At 38.0% G+C, this 21,810-nt stretch overlaps 1 protein-coding gene across 4 annotated transcripts in view; it reads right to left on the bottom strand.

Moving 5' to 3' along the window:
* DIAPH2 (diaphanous related formin 2) overlaps positions 1-21,810 on the bottom strand; it is a 231,672-nt gene that overhangs the window by 68,743 nt on the left and 141,119 nt on the right. For all 4 annotated transcript variants that reach the window (XM_061359689.1, XM_061359691.1, XM_061359690.1 and 1 more), the window contains one exon: positions 13,201-13,336. In XM_061359689.1, coding sequence (XP_061215673.1) covers positions 13,201-13,336 — 136 coding nt within the window. The remainder of the gene's footprint in view (positions 1-13,200; positions 13,337-21,810) is intronic.

The following is a 21,810-nucleotide window of genomic DNA, read 5'->3' as shown; positions in this document are numbered from 1 at the left end:
TTCCCAAGAAGTAAATATCAGAGAGAAACAAAGCATATACTCTATTCCCAGAACATTAAACAGGGGAGCTTTAGGTTATAGATATGGAAAAAAATCTTCCCTGTGAGGGTGCTGAGGTAATGGCACAGAGTGCCCAGGGAAGCTGTGACTGCCCCATCCCTGGCAGTGCTCAAGGCCAGGTTGGAGCAAGCTTGTCTAACGAAGGTGTCCCTACTCATGGCAGGGCCTGGAACTGGATGAGCTTTAAGGTCCCTTCAACCAAAACCTGTTTATGATGCTATGATTATTTTCATAAGATTAATAACCTGTCCCAAACTCAAGCCATTCCTTATATTTCATCCACAACCAAATGGCAGGTGGAGATGCAACAACAGTATTAACTTTGCAACTTCAAATATTTAGAAAGAAGACAGGAAAAGAAACATTTTCTAAAAAGGTAAATTTAATGTAAATGTGCCTTTGCATGTGCAATGATATTGCAGGAAAGACTACACAAATGTACAAGATTCAAGGCTCCCTCTGTAAAACATTAATTCAAGATTTAAAAGTTTAATAATCAGTATGTGAAGGACAAAGTTTCAAGCACCCTTCCAGGCAAGTCCTGTTACCACTCCGTCTCTCTTCTGCTCCGTAGGTACATGTAATTTTTTGTCACCCCACTTACATGGAAGATTCGCTTGACAACTACTTAAGATAGTAATGTTAGGAAAAAACACATCAAGACCCTTTGCTGTTCTGCCTGCCTTATGTTGCTTGTGTCCACTGTATGAGGCATAAAAACAGTCCAGAGATAAAGGCCATCAAGCACATCAGGTCTTTCACCCAACACAAATAAGCACATGGAGCTGACATTTAACCTACCTCTGGAACACAGAGTAGGGATTAAAGTGTCTTCATTTTAAACAATAATTATTTGAAACAGCCTGCTCTTGCACTGTATTATGACTACCTGATATACAGCTACAGTTCCTCGGTACATGTAGGTAATTTATTTTAGCATAATCTGTGTACTGCTAAATCAACCATGAGGACTATGTTCTAAAGGTAGAAAACAAACACTTGAGAATGATGGAGAATGTTTACGCTACCTTTTTTTCACAGACCCAACACAATCCCTCACCTGCTTCTCTAGCCATTTTCTCTGTTTTAACAGTTCCTCTGAAACAAAGGAACCATTTCAACATGAGGATGAAGATAAAATATTTCCCTGTGTTATCAGTGCCAGCACTTTATGAAATATGACCCTTAAGTTAGATTTAGAATCCTTTTTGTAGATATTACATTCCTTTATCACTTCCTGACAAATCTCATCTAAACCTCAGAAAGAGACCCCAACATCCATACCTCCTGATATTAAATGCAAGTTGTGTTCTTTTCTATTTATAACTCATATGATTAAAATGAAACCTGAAGTTGACAAAAAAATATGGAGGTAAAGTATCGTTTTTTGCTTGCCTGAGGAGCAATAAAGGCTCAGCTGAGCCAAGACAACAGGTTTTACTGGCTTCTTTTTTTTAAACCAACCGCTGCTCAAATTTCATACTGGAAACTGAAATGTATTTAGTCTGTTGTAGCTTATCAGGCTTTTAAAAGTCATTAAGAGAGCCCTGCTAAGGACCACACTGGAAAACATGTGGTAGTGCTCTTTTTAAGGGGACTAACCTGAACCATGAATGATCAATGTATTACAGCTCTTCTGTAGACTGTATATGAAGATGGGAATATTGAACTTCCTGGGCTTCCTCTGATTCACTAAGCATTCTAGAACTTGCTCCTGTGGTAGTGGCCACCCCTGGTGATTTTAACTTTGAGTTCTTTGTTTCTCACCTCTAAACAATCATTGCAAGCTGTCCTAAAAATAGATTTTTATCTTCTTCAAGAAGACAAGTAGCAATTTCCCTGAAGCCAAGCTCACTTCCAAGGAGCTATTTTTAAAGAAAAACAGAAATATGTAACTTTTTTACTATTTCTTGCATAGTAAAAGGAATACTTTTAACATCCTTTCATCTCCCCTCATTACAGAATACAAAGAAAAAGTGGATTTAGGTAAGGTCAAAGTAAATTTGGAAGAGATTTTATCTAAACATTGCCTCCAAATGTCAGCTAGACTTCCATGCACTACATAAATAGTCACGCTTTTCCCAGCTCTAAATGTTCAGTATATACTAAAGAAGGGAATTTGAAACCTAACAAGGAGCTCCTGGACAAACTCAAAACACAAAAAGGAAGCCTGCAGAGGATGAAAGCAAGGTAGCCTGGGAGGAATACAGAGACATTGTCTGAAGAAGAGCTAGAAACTTAGTGAGACCTATTTCAGTTTCTTTTTGCGGCCTCTATTGTACAAAACTTCACCTCAGCCTTCACTAAATTACTGTCTATTAAAAAGGTAGGAATAAGCATCTTCTAGCAGATTTTTTCAGTACCTTCACAATAACTGTGGTGTTTTTTTTTTCCTCAGTTTGCACTAGAATAAGAGACCATTTTGATCAGAACATAAAAAATCCCAATAACGACTACCGTTCTTAACACAAAATCTAAGAACTGAAGTAGCACTACTGATGGGAAAATAACAAATAGATTCAGCTTTTTGAGGTACGGGAATAACTGAGGACTATATAAACTGCAGTACGCTTGAAGCCACAACAGACCTCAGCCTATGCATCCAAATCATGATCCACATCCTAGCTATTTGGTTTCTTCAGTTCAGATTCTCAGATAAAGCTCCAAGAGGCCCTGGGAACACGCTTTTGTTTCTGGACTGATTTCCTGCTTTGTCTTTTACTTCTCTCCACTGATTACTACAGGAACACCCACAGGTCTTACTGCTGCACCTTCTTTCTCCAGTGTACTTTGTAAAAACGTCTTGTAGGCATTATTCCAAATATCCTAAGTGTCAACTAATCTGAGTTAACAAAAATGTAGGTACAGTACAGCCATCCAGGCTAAAGCTTACAGGAACTTCCCGGGAAATTCTTCATTAATTTGGGCCCTTCCTGAAAGAGTCCAGATCAGTACCATGGCAGGTAACATACACCAGCTACCTGCCTGCTTCTCCAAGTAGTCTTAAAATTACACTTCTATTCACACCTTGCACTACCCTGTTTTGCCTTGAACTTGTAATTACTTTTTGTAACTCTAATGTGTCCTGTGTAAACTTTTGAAAAAGATTTTCTATTCATAATCAGTGTCAGAATTTTAATTGCAATATATTCACTTAAAAAGGTCAGTTTTCAGTGTCTTTTGGAAAGTGCTGTTTTCTGTTCTCCTCACATATTTGAATTTCATTCATTTGCTAAAATCATTCTGCATGCATAATAAATACCTTCAGGAAGCAGTTTTCCTTGGCATTCTAGATTAGAATACAGCCTCATGACTGTTATTTACTTTTTAATTACAGAAGAACAAGTTAGGACAGGGCAACTGGTAAGTGAACCTATACCTCATGTCAGTTTAAAAACCAAGGCAAATCCTTGATTATATGCCAATTAAGCTCCCTGTTTATGATAACCTGATCTCAGGCTTAATAAAGTTAATAGAATGAGAAAAACCTGTTTTGTTGTACAGGCAGGTTATTGAAAACAACTTTTGAAGTGTGCACACTTCTTCATTTGCTGAAAATGTCACAGTGGTCAAGGTCTACTTCAGCAGGAATGTATTGATTTGAAATGCATCAGCATTACCCCTGGGGCCTCATTCTGCACAGACCTATGGCCCTAGCAAGGATAACTTTCACTAAACTTAAAAAAATACACTTTAATACGGATTCCTTAGTAACAAATGGGAAGACATTGCCTCTATGTGTGAAGGAAAAAATTGCACTGCTCAAAAACCAAAACAATAATGACCATATAATACCTAAACAATTTAAGGTAAATGAATCTGTAATCAAGATCTACTGTTTGAAGGCTACATTTCAGTTACAGTACTAAGCAACTTCTCATTACTGTGATTAGCAGATCCATAAGGCAGCACAAATCATCATTGCTTTTAGCATTAGGAAATCATATTCTTTAAAAAGTTGCTTATAGTTGAACAACTGTTCCAATATTTTAAGGAAAAAAAAGTCTTGGGAAGTGATTTTGAGGAAAGAGATTTCCTTTAATATTCTTCCAGATTTGGGGGTTTTGTTTGTGTTTTTTTGTTTGATAGAGTTCATTTTCTTCATAGCAGCTAGTATGGGGCTGTGTTTTGGATTTGTGCTGGAAACACAGAGATGTTTTTGTTATTGCTGAGCAGCTCTTACACAGAGTTGAGGCCTTTTCTGCTCCTCACTCCATCAGCGAGGAGGCTGGGGGTGCACAAGGAGTTAGGCGGGGATGCAGCCAGGACTGCCAACCCCAACTGACTCACAGGATATTCGATACCAAAAGGCATTGTGCTCATTATATAAACCAGAGGGACATCCAGAGGGACGCCATTTGTCTTTCCAAGTCATTGTTATGTATGATGCTGTCCTGGGGATGGCTGAACACCTGCCTGCCTGTGGGGAGTGGTGAATGGATTCCTTGCTTTGCTTGTGTGTATCACTTCTGCTTTACCTATTAAACTGTCTGTCTCAGCCCACAAGTTTTCTCACTTTTACTTTTCCAATTCTCTCTCCATCCCAGGGGGTGAGTGTATAAGGAGGGGTGGGGAGGTGGTGGTGAGCAAGCAGCTCTGTGGGGCTTAGTTGTCAGCTGTGGTTAAATCGTAACAATGTTTTTAGCTAAGTTTGTAATAACATTGTCCAATTTATATTTCAATTATTTCAAGTTCTAAAACAAATTTAGCCAACTGTACTGATGTCATAAAAAAAATCACAGATTTCAGTGCCAGAACCAGAAGTGACCAAGATCGATCCTAAATTCATTTTGGGATGACAATTATAAAGTCAAACAGGTAACAAAGAAACGTCTCTGTGGCACGTAAAGATATTCCTCAGACAGTTATTGCTTTATAGGAGCCTTTCAACCTGACAGAAGAAAACTTCTGTAACTCATCTCTTCTTATTACAGTCTGCAAGGAACAGAACTTTCTGAAAAGCTTTTATTTAATTGTAGAGAAGAATCAACTGCATGCCCATATGATAGAGAATCAACAGTATTTTATCAAATGGCTTAAAGGATTCTTGGCCATCTCCTGACTGCTGTATCAGTATAGGCTCACTTTTATCATACATTAAATCTCAAATGAAGGGAAGTAATTAGTTCAGACTAAAGTGCTGAATGTCATTTCTTAGCACAATAGCTCACAATACATCCTGTCTAAAACAGATTAAAATAATAAAATCCTCCAAAGGATCTTTATTAAGCTTCATTGTCGTGAGTTCACTTTGCCAGTGGGAGTTGGCAAGTCCAGCATGCCATCCCAGGACTTTTCCTACTAAGAATGTGTACATAGTAAAAAACAATAGCAAATGTCAAGCTGTAACTTGTTCATGGTTTTGAATCCTTTCTACAGTAATTCCAAAGTGACGCTGAAACTACTTTATTTTCCCATGATGATTAAACTAATATCACATGGACTGGATAAGTATGGAAGCTCAATTCAACACTGCATTTAAACCACAACAAACACAGACATCAAAACTTACCGTATTTAGAATATGTAGCTCAAGATACGTAAACTGAATATAGATTCGAGTATACACTTCCTCATTAATACAGGTCTCTGTTTTGTTATATTAGTACAGTCCAACTACCAGTTCTTTGACTTTTCTGCAAAGTTTCTAGCTGATATTTTTCTCATCACTGCAATATTTCACTGACTAAAGAGGTATTTTGTTTCTAGCTTTTGATGGCTCTATGAAAATCATTTTTATGTGGTGAAGCTGAACATTCTGTACTCTCAAGACAAATGTTACTACACTACAGCTCTCACCTTACGGAACATGACACAGAATCATGTCTCTCTAAGTTTAAAATCTAAATTTTCAGACCTGCAAAGTCACACTTTTACCTTTATTGACCATCTGGCAACGTCTAAAAAAAACCCAGCCATATTTCCACTTTCTGTTTGCAACAAAAATCTATATACTGGATACAGAACTTTGTTTCTGCTGCACATTTAGAAGATGAAATGCAGTATGTTTAGAATTTTTTGTATCTTCTAGCAGTGGACTGCACAACCAAGCAATGACCAGCAACTTCAATTCGAAAGTCTGATTATACAGCTAGCAAAGAGCCACTGAAATAAACATCATAATGTTTAAGTTAATTTAGATCTCTACATTTGAAAAGACTTTTGTCATTAAAATAAATGTACTTTGGTACCTTACAGAACTTCTTCTTCTAAGTATACACTGCCTTAGCATCAGCCTTTTAAATTGCCTTTAAGCACAGTGACTGTACTTGGGTACAAAACTGTGCTAGCATTTGTGGCAGTGTTGTAACTTTTCACTAGTCAATACTTCAGACAGAAATTTATTAATGAAGATCAATTATGATATATACTGACATATGATCATTATTTAATTTATGAAGTTAACTAAGTATACTTTTGCTAAATACTTGAGAGGGGTGTTAATAGTAAGCATGCAGTAAAAAGAGGCTCACCAACATGATATTCTTTCCTGCTTAATTTGAGAAATTGCTCTTGTGAAGGCAGCAAGTTCTATTAGAAATGAGACACTAGCACCACCGGAAAATGTCATTTCACTAAGACAGAGCTTGGTCACCAAACTTGTCCTGCTATTACAGTCAACCAAACTTCCATTTTGCAACAGTTCTACATGTTCTCCTCCTTACTGCCTGATTCCCAAACTGATCTTACACTAAAGGAAAGGTAGTTTATCAACTAATTTAACTGTTTACAAAAACGTAATGATACACAGCACTTACACGGATAAATAATACTGCAGGTACTTTCAAAATTAACAGTAACACCTGCTTTTTGAAATAAGAAATCTTCCTCCAAGGAAAAAGAGAGCTGAACGTGCATTCACAGCTATCCAAAGTTACCACTTGTTACTGTTTGGTAACTAGTCCCCAAGAAATCTACCTTTAAGGGAAAAGAATTCAAGTGTTCTGCCTTTCTCCACCTGCAGTTATCGCAACCTCAGATTTCAGAGAGTCTAATAATTCCCCCCCCTTGACAAATTATCTCATTAAATCCATTTGATTGCAATGCACCATATGCCATATTCATAAACAAACACTAATTTTTCCATTGCAACATTTTAAAAGGTAAGATTACATTTAAAGTTGTAATTTCTTTCTAACTTCTTGTCCATCCTCACATCTATTTGCATTTCTTTGAGCTCCTTTTGACCCATATTAATAACATTTACTGTAATTTTTATATCCCTCGCCATTCTCAAGGCAGTTCCAAACTCCTGGATAAACAGATCTTACAAGATCTTGAGCAACTAATGCATAATTGCTTTGAAGAAATAAAGAAAACCAATCAAACCTCATCCTGGTTCTATAGGTGCTCACATTTATGCATAATGTGAATCTCCATCTATTTTTTTTCAGTGAATATTGTATTTCAGGAAGACTACAGCACATTCAAACAGACCATCAACATCAATATGAAGGATAATGACTTCCCAAAGGAATTGTAATGCTTGCCTCATTGGCATCCAGCACCATAAACTAATAACCTGTAGAATGCAAATAAGCCCCAAGATTTATCATTCCAGGTACCCCATACAATCACCAGCCAATAGGGAAATTCATAGGATTAAGGCTAAGACATTTACAAAATAATATGCATCTCGTAATAAAATTAGCATGGATCTCTATTTATGTAAAGCACATAGAAGGAAGATGTAACAATGGGGAAAACCTGGAATCATAAGACAACTTTAGCAGCAGGAACCTCTAACTATATTCTGCAACAGTCAATGCAAGTGTAACAGCAGCTCAAAGAAACTTGACAGAATTATTGCTGATACTAGCACATACCAGTCTGAATAAGTGGCATATGAATTCTTTTATATGAATACTCGAAAAGGGAAAGTAGGAATTCTAGCACAGAATTTCATTTCCATTATCTTCATCTGCATTAGGGGAGAATGTTAATATATCTTCAAAACAATTAATTCAATACTAATTGGGACTGAGGAAGCTCATTCTATCTTTTATCCTAATACTGGTAGTTAAAAGGTGATTTTAATTGCCAGAGTAATCAGATATAATGAAGAGCAAAACTGTTTCTGATTAAATAACATTTACATCAGAATTGCTGTTATAGGCTTTTTAGCTCCTAGAAAGCTGTCTTAGGTTCTTTTTTTCTCTCTTGTTCAGATATGCACATGGAGGCTCTGCTGCAAGAATTCTGCAGATGTTAAGTCAGATGGAAGTCATGAAAGAGTACGCATAAATGTACCACAGCTCAGGCTGCAACAGCCCTCAAAAATAGGAAACACTGCTGAAAAACAGCTATAAAGAAAGTTCCATGGAATTAGTGAGTGCTAAAGAAGTGAAGGGACTATTTAATCCTTTTCCTACAGAATTCCTATACCATGATAAATAAGATTGGTTCATGATTTAGACTGTAAAATTTAAGATCTTTAGGTATGTGCATAAATCACTTGAGTCTTGCAATGTCTTCAGGCCTCACCAGGAAAGCAGCATAACCAAGTACTAACAAACAGATGCAGGAGTAGCAGCAAAGTGAACAGAACCCAAGAAAGGAGCAAATACTCCCATGCTCTACAGCAGCACTGTTCAGAAAGAAGAGAACAGCAGCTGTCAGGACAGCTCGCCATGGCATTGCCTGCACCACAGATGACAGTGACAGACTTTCAAGCACTACATAATGGGAAATAAGGATTTATAGTAAGAACTTTTAAAATTGAGGTTTTAATATTAAACAGCAGGTCTCACTATAAATTGCTTTAAGATCTAGTTTTAAATCAATAGTATATGAAATACACTTCACTGAGAAAAGTTTCAAACTTCTTTGAAAAAATCACGCAAATAAGAGTAGAATTGCACGACAATATAAAAATTTACTTTTCTCAGCAAAATTCAAGCAGCCCTAACAATCTTGATAAGGTTTTTAATGGTAATTTTAATGAGTTATTAAAAGACCACTTTTATATGGATATTCTTCAAAACTCCTTCAACATGTCAGATAGGGAGAATTGGTGTTAACTTCTGAAAATACTTCACAGAAATCAAGGTTTTCCATTAAGCTGAGCACTATGTAATGCCTCATCCATCAAAATGCTTTTACAGACAGTCACAAAAGTTGCTTTTGACTCAAGCCATTACATAGACTTTGCTGTCCAAAACACCTCATCTGTATCAACAATTTTACACCAAATAATGCTGAATTCATTGACTACACCTCAAGAAATTATTTCTAATAGAACCACAGATTCAAAAGACCTCAGCTTAACTGAATGGTCATTTTTGTTTAACTGAGAACCACTTCACATTTCTGTATGTCTTACTCTGCCTATTTACAACAAATCAGACACACTAATATAGTGAAGTTTCTTGAAGCAGAGACGTACATGTTGGGCAAGTTCTTGCTGTGATTTTTTAGTTTTAAAGGTATATGTTGATTTTGCCCCCTCTCAGCCCATTTTGTTTTGCATGAAATGCGCAATGCATTTTGAAATGCAGATTTGCTTTAAGATTTAGAATTACTTAAGTTTGTATGATGCTGTCCAGTGTAAATCCCCTCAAAGTTTCCATGGAGTTGAGAGCTTTCCTATATTTTTACATTCGTCTTTACATATTTTAGCATGTTTAGCAGGATTTATATCAGTTTACACATGCTGTGAATATGGCATCTCAGTTACACAGAGCACAAACCACCAAACTGAATAACCTGGTCTTTATAATATTAGCAACTCTAGGTTACTTAATAACTAGGTACTATAGAGGACAGGTCTCAGTTCTGGCCACACTGCAGTTTTTGCCTTTCTCAGTTACACTAAGAAGCATATATTAAGTGTTATATTTAATTAATTATAATTCATTCTAATCTGGTTTCTCCAGTGTGCACAAAAAAAAAAAAAAAAAGAAAGAAAAAGGTAGCTGCATAACCAGGTAACAGCAAAAAATAATTATTAGAGAACTAGACAGTGAAAGGCTGGAAAATGTAAGAACCCAATTACTCTGGTCTGAAAGGCTAGACCAATGCATTAAAATTTTATTCTTGAAGATATATCTAGTGAAATGACTTAAAGAGTTAGGTTAAAACACCCTTTGGGTGAAAATCACCTTGTCAAAACGACAGCTTGGGAGGACATCTGCCTCCTTCCTCTAAGTGTTTTGTGTCACATCCACTTAGCCAAATTTATAAACTATTTATATAAGCAGCAATGAGCATACAGACATAGATGGATCGACAAAAAAAATAGTCGGCAAAACCAGTAAATGTGGTGGAGTCCAGTGAGGATAGACCTATCCTCCTGCCTCTGACCATGGCAATAGAGTTGTGATAAGGCTATTTCAATGTATTAGACAATATAATTTACAAGTATAAAACTAATTTTGTGTCACTGGTTTAGAAACATTAAAAATGGGAGTTTTGGTCCATTTGGCCACGTGCAGTTATTCACATATTTGTTAGTTTCAGTCAAAAAGAAATGGAAATGCAAAATTAAATTTCAGTTTTATCTCTTCATAGGAAAAGTCCTTCATGATGAAAAGAAAGATGTTAGGAGTATACATGTGTCACTGCTAAGCTTGGCCTACTCCTCACCTGCTTAACAAATTAACAGATGGACACAGGTATGCTCTCACCAACTGGGCTGAAGCAATTTAAGGTGTAACTTTGAGCTGTTTGCTATAGCCCTTAAACACAGACCAACCCACTGACAACAGTACCTAAGTGGGCTTCTTCTACTTTTCAATGGCTAATAAAACACATTAGCTTACACTGTCCTCAGGTACTTACAATTAACCTCTCTCAGTATGTGTTCAAGAACTCTGGTAGAGGGGAGGGTGATAACGGGACATTTAGGTGGTTCTTACCGCACTCACAGAAAAGTCCCTGTCCATATTACAAGGCACATTTGTTGTCAGGTGACAGACAGTAATTTAAAATTAGTCACGAGGTGAAAGAAAGGGTTAGAAAAGTCTCCATGTGCTTAACTTCACAAAACACAGTACATGTATTTACGTATCACCTGTATATAAATTCTGTATTTTGTTTATAGTTAAACTGAAATTATTAGAAGAATCTTTATATGGTATGAAATTAAAGTTTGTCATCCAGACAAAGCCATGGAGTTGCTCACTAAACCTTATGCTGCAGTAAAGTCCATGCAGTGCCACTGCCACCATAAGCAAGCAAGGCCAAAAATAACAGGATTTACAGTACCACTGCAGAAACCCTTCAAACCAGCCCTGGGGAAGTCACCTGAACACTGACAGAAACCAAGCAAATAAACAGCAAGACTTAGAGGCTTTGGGGCAAAGTGAAGTACACAAACACAGGAGAATTTTTAAAAGATTCCGACATAAATAATGCGCTTTCTATTATCACATTCAAATTACAGAACATTACTATAAGCTCATTTTTAAAACTCAGAATGAAAAGACTGAAGACTTGGCAAAACCGATTTATCACAACCACCAAATACAACAGCAAATCTAATTTATGATTTCTTAAAATATAATTGATAGTACATACAAAGTGGTTGCAGAAGAACGATTTTACACTTGTAAATAAAACTTGTTCTCACTTCGTCCAGTTCTTTGGTTTTGCAGATTTATATATGGATTGCCCATTTTTACCAAATATAAACTGTGAAATCACTGAGCAGATAAAAAGCACAGTATTGCGACACTGGTATACATATATCAATACAGATAAACCAGCACTACTTGCTGAAATCATTGTAAATAGGATTCAGTCTCCCAAAGTAATGCTGAAATAGTGATACAGTTCTAAAATATATTAACGCAAGTGTAACTGGAGGTTCTAGAAAACCATGGTTGCCAAACAGGAAGGGGAGGCAGGCTGGCTGGCTAACATTCCCTGAGGACTGGCTGCCCAAACACTAGTCAGTTTTTCTGGGAAATGTTCTGATGTGCCAGAAATACATTCTAAATAAATGCAACACCAAACAGTACCATTAGTATTACATGGTACTACTTCTGTACTGCTGCATCATCAGAGACAGGAATTCGGCCCCGTCCCTTGTTCTTATTGCCCTGTATTTACCTCCACACTCAGCCTCTTAAATGTTGGAATGGGTCTGTTTGCTTGGTCTAATATTTCTCCAGTATTTTTAATCCTTGTATAAACTGACTTCACAGATTCTGTATATATGCCTTTGAAAGGCATCCAATCAATCCCATCTAATCAATCTCCAGCATTGCGCTATGTTAGTTTGTCATAATGACATGGTTTGCTGCAACATCATCCTTACACAAAGTTAGTACATCATCACCTCTTCCATAAAGTTCAACATAACAAAAAAGACGCACAGCATCTTTCCATGCGTATGTAATTGTTCAGTGGATAAAAATAACAAGTGTTTTACACCTGGGTCAGATTAGCAGATCTCATGGAAATGGAACAAAAAATTGCAGCCTCAAGTCATCTCTTAAGCAATGAAATGAACAGTCATTACCACCTCTACTTGTCCTCTGGAGTCTGAAGTAAAGAATAAAGCCTGAATTTTACAACCTTCTGAAAACCTGCACAGCATCAGAATCAGGACCACCCAATTCCTCCTACTGTCTTACACTGCTCTCTCTTAGAGTGGCCTCATGCAAAATACAACATTCTCACAGCTGACAAGATGAACACATTGCGTTTTATCATGCTGAAATGTCACTCTGTACTTAGGCTCCAAGCTCAACCATGTTTTTCAGCTTTTAATAGGACTGTTGGGAGAACATTCGTTATAATATGGAGCTTAGTAGGCCAAAAAGAAAGGCTGTAATTGCCACAATAGCTTGATTATAGAGATGTTTACAGAATGAAATTAACAACAGAGTAGGGAAGACACTTCTTGGAATTAATCTGTATGAAAAAAATCAATTAAGTGTTGCAAATGAAAACAATCCAATAATGCCCAGCAAAACACCTTGAAAGGAAGATTACACATATCACGTGGCACGTACGGAATGACACAATCAGGCAGGATAAAACAAAACTGAATTTTCACTGAAAAAGATAATTTATTTTCAGCTTTCAAAACAGACGGCAAGTACTTTTCATACTGAACAGGAACAGCCTTCAGTTAGTTACTCCTTACTTGCTTTTTCCTCTTAGCAAATCTCTCTACTAAAAGTGATGCCTTACCTTTGTTCATATCAATCAACTGCTGCTTCTTCTTCTGTCGCTCCAGTTTCTCTTGTTCAGCCTTCTCTTTTGCTAATTTGGCTCTCCTTGTTTTCTCTTCCATTTCTTTTCTTTTGTTGTTTTCTTTTAACGCCTCCTGTATGAGATAAAATGAGTATGGGTGTGTTATATACTGGGGAAAAAACCAGAAAAATTAACGAAAGTAACCTTGCTTGCACAGACACTATGATTATATCCTATGAAGGGAGGAAAAAACCAGGGACTGGCACTCAATGCTTCAAGCATCTTTAGAAATCTCAGAGGGAGCATCACTTACCACACTACCTGTATACATAAGTGTTACTAGATAATTAGAACAATGAAAATCGAAGTGGCTATGGCAAATGAAGAAATTCCAAGTTTTTCAGCAGCAAAATGTTTGTGGTTGGTTTTCTTTTGTTCTTTTTTTAGTTTGGTTTGGCTTATTTTCGCTATTAAGACTGTAAACCTAGCTTAAATCTGCACCTTGCTGTTAGGAGAGATGAGTGGGGATGAAGCCCGAATTCTCACTACCATGAACTTTAATTACAAGCAATCAAAGCTCAGTTACTAACATTTAAGCTACAAATATTTGTGCTGAAACAGCCAAAGCAGTCTGGGTCATGTAGAAACACAAAATACATCAAAAGTAATGGAAAACAGTTTAATTCATAGGCTAAAACTCTAAATCTAAAGTCTCTGAGTCAACGGGTTGCAGAAACTACCAAACTAAAACCTACCCATGTAAGAGAACATACCCTGCTTAAAACAAACACACACACACAAAATCCACCACAAAACTTCCCATGATCTGGTTCGATCCGGTGCAGAAGACACCCTTCTTTTCCAAAGGGGGTTGATCCTGATTTCTTGCTGTGGTGGGCTGACCCACTCAGCCACACTCTCACTCACCCTCCTCAGTCCACAGGAGACAATAGGACTGACGTCTCAAACAAGAATGGGGTTTGCAGTCAGTCCATTACAGCTCCCGCCATGCTTTCCCCCTCACACTTTTCACCTGCTCCACTGTGGGTCCTCCATTAGGACACAACTGCCCCACTGTGGTCTCATGGCCACCAGGAGCCCCTGCTCTGAGCTGCTCCTCTTCCTCTGTGGATAAAAGGCTGCTGCTCCTCACACTTGGTCCTTCTCACCCCTCACTGGTGTTGCCCTTTGCTACACAGGTGTCCACAGAGGCACCAGGAGCTCCAGTGCCGGGCTCAGCGCTGCGCTGTGGTAGGGTTGTGGTGCGGCCGGCCAGAACCGGTTGGATCCGGCTGTGTCCGGCACAGCGCAGGCCCAGCCTCCCCTCAGCGGAGGCCCTGCCGCCAAGCAGCCGGACAAGCAAACCCATCTCAGTCTCTCATCCCTTGTGCTCACAATGACCTCCGTAACTCCTATACTCTCCCAAAATGAAGAATATCTGAATTCCCTTCAGCTGTTCCCCAAGACCCTAAATTTCTCCTCAGTTGCACTTTCCCCAAGTTTTGTTTATCATGAAGAACTCCACTGAAATCCATCCGGATGGAGTTTCACCTGATGCCACAGACAGACATGATAAATGTTAGGGATAATTTTCTTATTTATATTCACAACAGCTACAAATGGATTGCTCCCTTTCCAACTCACAGTATACTAACAACCTCTGCCTACGAGTACTGCAGGTCTGGGCTTTAGGTGATTTTGGGAGGCTCGGTGCATGAAGGCCAACAAGTATTATTAATATTAAAGAAGATACTGGATCCAAAACCAAGCAGAACTAACACAGCACATGTTCATTAATGATGATTCAGCTCAAAAAGCTGAACAGTCGAGACTTACTAAGCACAGGGCATATAAATATTTTCATATCAATGTTCACCTTATTTCCCATGCAATTTAATAATGCCTTAAAAAACAAGGAAAACCATTTACGTTCATAAATACAAAGGCAGAAGGTCCTGCCCCTCTGCTCTTGCGAGACCTCACTTGGAGTATTTTGTGCACTTCTGGTGTCCTCAACATCAAAAGGACATGGAACTGTTGGAACAAGTCCAGAGAAGGCCACGAGGATGATCAGGGGACTGGAGCACCTCCTGTGTGAAGATAGGCTGAGAAACTTGGGGCTGTTCAGCCTGGAGAAGAGAAGGCTCCATGGAGACCTCATAGCAGCCTCCCAGTATCTGAAGGGGGCCTATAGGGATGCTGGGGAGGGACTCTTCATTAGGGACTGCAGTGATAGGACAAGGGGTAATGGGTTAAAACTTAAACAGAGGAAGTTTAGATTGCATATAAGGAGGAAGTTCTTCATTGTAAGGGTGGTGAGCCACTGGAATGGGTTGCCCAGGGAAGTTGTGAATGCTCCATCCCATGTGGTGTTCAGGACCAGGTTGGACAAAGCCTTGGGTGCCATGGTTTAGTGTGAGGTGTCCCTGCCCATGGCAAGGGGGTTGGAACTTGATGATCTTAAGGTCCTTTCCAACCCTAGCTATTCTATGATTCTATGATTCTTTGTGGATGTCTTTGTAAATATCCAAGACAATAAAACGTTTGTTACTGACAAGTAAAATTTCCTTAATAAATCTGGGGCAGACTTTATTACACAGCTCTATGGACTTCCTCAGAAATGATGTTTCAAATGTTCCTAAATGAAAATGAACACTCGTCTTACTGTGTACCTGGTAGGAAGACAACTGTAGCTTCCAAAAGAAAATCCTACCTAACTGACCTGTAAGCATTAAGATTTAGACTAATTATATTTGATAATCCAACTTCAAAGACAGCATACTTCAGCATGCACATGCCATTTCAAGAGTTTACTGAGGTAAAATACCACATATAGCCCCTTTTTAACAGCTGATACTGCTTTGCCGTATACCCCAGTCACCAGTGATGCTACTCGTGGATGCACCTGAAAATCTGATCAAGAACTGCATTTGCTGTACCATCACATAACCAATCGCACTTGGAAACACCTTTTCTTTCAGAGAAGAGAAAAGAGAATTAAAGGACAAAATCAATGTTTTATCCTTTTTGGTTCTGGACAGTTCTGTCTCTGCACATTCCATCACACTTGACAGAGATTTCATTTTACTGCAGCTTCACAGGCTGTAATGAAAGTAAATGCTCACAATCTTATGAGAGAAAGCAAATAAGAAATGTCATGGCTGAACTAGTAGCCCACCAGCCATTGACATACTATGATTAGATCATAGATGCTGTCACATTTTCTAACAGGAAGACTACAGCAGACTGAACTAAACAAGCTCTAAAGTTATTGTATCTGGAAATTCACTTTGAATCGGTCCCTACAGCTGCAAGCTGAAGGGAGATTATATGAAAATACAGATTGAAGTTCATAAAATATGCTCGCTACTAGTGATGATTCAAAAAAACCCATTCAAAAGAAAGATTTAATCTTCCTGAAAAACAGCAAGATAACAAAATACTGATAACTGTTCATGGGAGTGCCTATCTTCATCTATCCACACCCATCCCTTTATACACATGCATAGCAGATGGGCCATTCTTATTTCTTCAAAATGCGCATTTCCTATCATTTTATCTCCTTCTAGGGTGTAAATGCTTTAGAGTATCTTCACATACAGTCTCTTTCCAGAGACAGTAAAGAGAGAGTCAAGGACAGCAGAGAACTAACAGCGCAATGCACCACTGCACATAGAGCATCCAAAGCAATTTGATAACAACATAAAAGGGTTACTCTAGAGAAAAATGTATGTCCACTCTCATGTCCACTTGCTGTAGTACTCTGGTAAGTGCTTGGTAGCAGCTCTAGTATTTCTGGTTATTTAGTGCATTCTTTACTGATACCCCAAATTCTCTTGAACCTCCTACCCACCCAAATAGTTTTATGCCATATTCCTTGAAATTTAACATATCTTTTTATCTACATTCCAATTCAAAATGAATATTGTGGGGAAAAAACAAACAAATGAAACAAAAGAACAACAAAAAATCCACTAACAATCAAGGATGATGCATTTGAATCATCACCACTGTTTAATGCATGCAATCCCTTTCCTACGTAAAGTACCTCAGAAGCAAACCACCTGAATGTGCTTGTTGGTTATTACTCTCCATCAGGCAGTCTGACTCTTAACCACTTTGTGTTTGTTATATCATTTACTGCTGTACATGTAGTCATACTTGGATGAAAGCCTGAAATAAATAATTTGTGAGAAACAGTCCCAGTTGCTTTCAAGTTATATGCTGAATGCAAAATAAATATTCATATGTATTTATGAGCACACTTTATATTTGAATTAATATTATTAATGAAATGGATCATAGTTTTTCCAAGCTGATTGAAGATGACCATAAAGAAAGATAAAGAGAATTTTGACTCAAGATGTACAGTGGCTTCTACAACATTTGCTCTGCCTGAATCACACCACCGATCACTTAAGTTTAATTTTGTACTGTTTTACTGCAAAGGATTATTTTTCCATCCCATGTGGCTTCATTATTTACGATTTCCTCACTTCCTACACCTCCACACTGTGGAGGAGCCTATTATTTCATAATTCAAAGGTGACATGATTCTGTGCCTGCTATGCGATAGTGTTACTTGGGTTCTACCAACCTAAAGTTAAAAGAGATCTGGACATCCCCTCATGCTTCCACCTCTTTTCTTGGGCATGCTTTTATACTCCTCTACCTATTCTATTCCAAAATTCTGTGTTTCAATGGACTTCTTTTAATAGAGACAGTGCTATTTCAGATTACTAAGTTATATTCAAGTATCATATGTCAGTGATGGCCTTTCTGTGTAGTTCTGCAGGCTAAATTACCTAAAAAGGTAGAGATCAGTTTGAATAGTGAAAAAAAATCGCTCTGAAATTGGCATTGCTTTTAAAGGGGAGGGGGAGGAATCAGCAATTTTGTTTGCAATGTAGCTTAACAATGACAAAGTACATAATGGTGTTCATAGGTATACACTGCACAACTATATTTATTCCCTAGTTAAAGAATAAAACCAAACTAATATAACAGTTACAAATCCAAGAAATGTCACACAGCAAGAAGCAATCCACAGTTAAGAGTAAAAGCCTTCCCAGTGGCTTTGGAAAACATTCTGAGAAGTATTCATCTAGATTCTGTCTTTCAAAACACGCAAGTGCATGCAAGAACTGCAATCATTTTCTAGCGAATCTCAACAGACAGAAACATTTTAATGTAAAAACCCCTTTTTTTTGACGTGCTATTCATCGCCCTCTGTTTTTGCTCGGTGCATAACAGCATGCAGTTTTGCTAATTCAACTGCAAATCAAAAACTTAAAAAATTGTGGTCTTGGGGGCTTCCTATTAACAAAAAAACAAACCTAAATTATTGTCTCTCCTAGCAAAGGAACAGATTCAGCAAGGAATATTATCTCTTAATAAGAGAGCTAGTTGAAGGGGCATATAGCTTGATGTTCCCCCCTGTGTTTATTAGGATTCACTGAAGTACTCAGGATTGCCAGTTTATAGCTCAGCTTCCTTAAGAAGCAGATAAAAATTTAATGTGTATCTCATTCTGTGCGTATCTTAAGTTTTGACAGAAACAGATATTCACACACCAACCTGATTGTAAATAGACTCTCAAAGGTAAATTATTAAAAACAAGAAGAAAGAAAACCTGTAACGCACAAACCTCCTTGGATATTAAAGATGCAGTTGGCTACAAAGCGGTCATGCACCAATAATGAAGGCTGCCTGCGATCCCTCATGCCTTCCCTAAATTTGGCCTGCAGCTGCAAAATATGTGAACTGAAGTTCCAGTAAAAATAAAATATAATCTTTTTCAGTCATAACTCATTAGGAACAACAAACCCAGATTAACTGGAAATTAATCTACAGAAACAGGGTTAAAATCCAGCAGATTGAGCAATCAGTTTACATGTACAAAAGATCTTCCATGAGTATTCCCTGGAGGATAACATACTCAAATACATTGCTATCCTTACAAAAATAATGGAAAAGACATGCAATGAGCTGGTATTAAACAAGTGCAAACAAATTCAATTTCCCTGATGGGTGGTTATGAAATAGTAAGTAGAAAAGATGGTGTTTGGGATACTGCCCCATGGTTCACGCATCATGAACCACAATCATCAACCACTACATCTGACATGAAACGTCTCTGGCATGCCATTACAGATGAGGATTTTTGGCAAGTGTAGCTGCTGCTGTATATTCAGGTAGGGAGAAGGGGGCTGTTACCATTTATCAGCTGTGTCGCAAAACCACTTGAAACTGCCTAGCGGCTTAAGGTAGAAGAGGTGTTGGTGTTTACTGAACCAAATTTCAAGCTACACAAGAAAAACTCTATGTCTTGATTACTTAACAGTATACATTTGAATAATTACTAAATCCACCTAACTTGGACAGATTTGGGATTGGTTTAGTATTTTCTATAAATCAATACTTGGATAGCCAAATAAACATGCATGCCTAATTCAGGTTATTCCTGAAACACACAGAGCTGAAATACCACACACATACTAACAAAACTGTATTATCGGCATTACAATAAAAACCCATAAACACCCCCCACCCTCCCCAGCAAAACAAATGTTAGTTGTTTTGGGCTAAATCTGAGAAGAGAAACCAAAGACCAAAGCAGATAAACCCTTGCTTTGTTCACAAAGTGGTATGTTGGATCAAGGACAAAATTAGTATGCTGGCACATGAAGCCTTGGGTCATCACAACCCCTTAGATTTCTTAGCAAAAAGTCACTTTAAAGTAAGCCTCTAAAGTCTGTTCCCATAAAAGCCTAAATCCAGTAGAAAAAGTGAACTTTTTTGAAGGAGCCGAACCCTGAATACATGTTAGAATCACAGAATGGAATAGTTAGGGTTGGAAAGGACCTTAAGATCATCAAGTTCCAACCCCCTGCCATGGGCAGGGACACCTCACACTAAACATTGGCACCCAAGGCTCTCTCCAATCTGGCCCTGACCATCACATGGGATGGAGCATTCACAACTTCCCTGGGCAACCCATTCCAATGCCTCACCACCCTAACAGGAAAGAACTTCCTCCTTATATCCAATCTAAACTTCTCCTGTTTAAGTTTTAATCCATTGCCCCTTGTCCTATCACTACAGTTCCTAATCAAGAGTCCATCCCCAGCATCCCTATAGGCCCCCTTCAGATACTGGAAGGCTGCTCTGACGTCTCCACACAGCCTTCTCTTCTCCAGGATGAACAGCCCCAACTTTCTCTGCCTATCTTTTCTCAGCCTGTCCTGTTGAAAGGTTTCAAAGCTGCTGGCTAGAAATTCTTGACAAATTTCAATAAAGGCTGTGAGGATTGCCCACAATATTGTGTATACTGACATAAAATATTAAAATAACAAAATAAACTGCCTGTGTTTTGCATGCTTCCTTCAGGACAGGGCTGAATGGACTGCCAGGAGAAAGTGTCCTAGAGGCTGTGTGGCATTATACTCCAAAAAAATGATGTATGTAAAAAAAACCCAACACTGAAGGGATACATTTTTTCATCTGCAATTTTTTCCTTGAGGTTTCTTACACCTTCTACTTCATGCTTCATATTATGACAGGATAATCCAATTCTATTAGCTTGCTTTGGATGTTCCTGAACTAAGCAAGTAAATATGAATTTAAGGAAGTGAATGAGCTATAATTTACTACAACATCAGCAAGCTAATTGAAGGTGCAATAATGCAGTGATCGCTCTGAAATCACAATTAAGACAAACATGGATTCAAATTATCAAATTATCTTAATATGATATATGAACAAACAGAATGATGAGACTATGACTATATGGAACATCCCTGTGGAGATTATAGAAAGAAGTCAGGTTCCTTCTAATCCATGAGAGCATTTTAGGGATAGGTTAGGTGCAGATGTAAGCATCTGCAGCCTGTAAACATCTTCTATGGCCAAAGGGAGCCACTTAGAGCAGGCAGTCAAGTCTACCGGTTTACAAGGATCCTTCCAACACCTGGGTTAGATTCACAGGTTAGGTATTGTGATAATCAAAAATGTCAAAACTAAGCCAAGTGCAATGAGGACTTAAAATCATCATTCAAATCATCATTCAGATAGTATAAACTAAGATAATGCCTGGAAATAATGACATTGCTCAGTTGGACTCACTGCCATCAGCACCAGAGTCTGTTTAAAACTAGCAAATGGAAACTTGTAAAGAAGACCCTTTCCCTTTTCAAGACGAGGAAACTTAGCTTCGCTTTTGTCTAGATCATGTTTGCCCATTTTACAGGAAAACCCTCCAGAAACAAGTTAGACTTGTCAGAAAAAAATCCCAACCCTATCTGTACTGCCTATTTTTACACTTGCCTATATTTAAGTGTTTGCAAAGGCAGTGTACTGCAATTCAGTTCCATTCCTTCATTATTTATTTTTACATCTTTTGCATATTTTCCAACAGAAATGTCATCCTTACCTTCTGCACCATAGATAGAGTAGCTACTTATCTCCAGTACTAACAGCTTGTTAATACAGTTGATGAGTTACTGCTCTTAGGCGAATTCTTTTGCTTCTGATTCCATTACTTTTAAACTTTGCTAGCCTACATCTAATTGCTGAATTGTTTATGAAAAGAAATCATCTCCTCAGCAC

The sequence above is a fragment of the Neopsephotus bourkii genome, unplaced genomic scaffold (assembly GCF_033783945.1).
Source record: "Neopsephotus bourkii isolate Nb327-2 ecotype Australia unplaced genomic scaffold, CSIRO-AGI_Nbou_v1 NB_991, whole genome shotgun sequence".
NCBI classification, from domain to species: Eukaryota; Metazoa; Chordata; class Aves; order Psittaciformes; family Psittacidae; genus Neopsephotus; species Neopsephotus bourkii.
The sequence above is the reverse complement of the archived record's forward strand: the minus strand, read 5'-3'. Positions and strand labels throughout refer to the sequence as shown.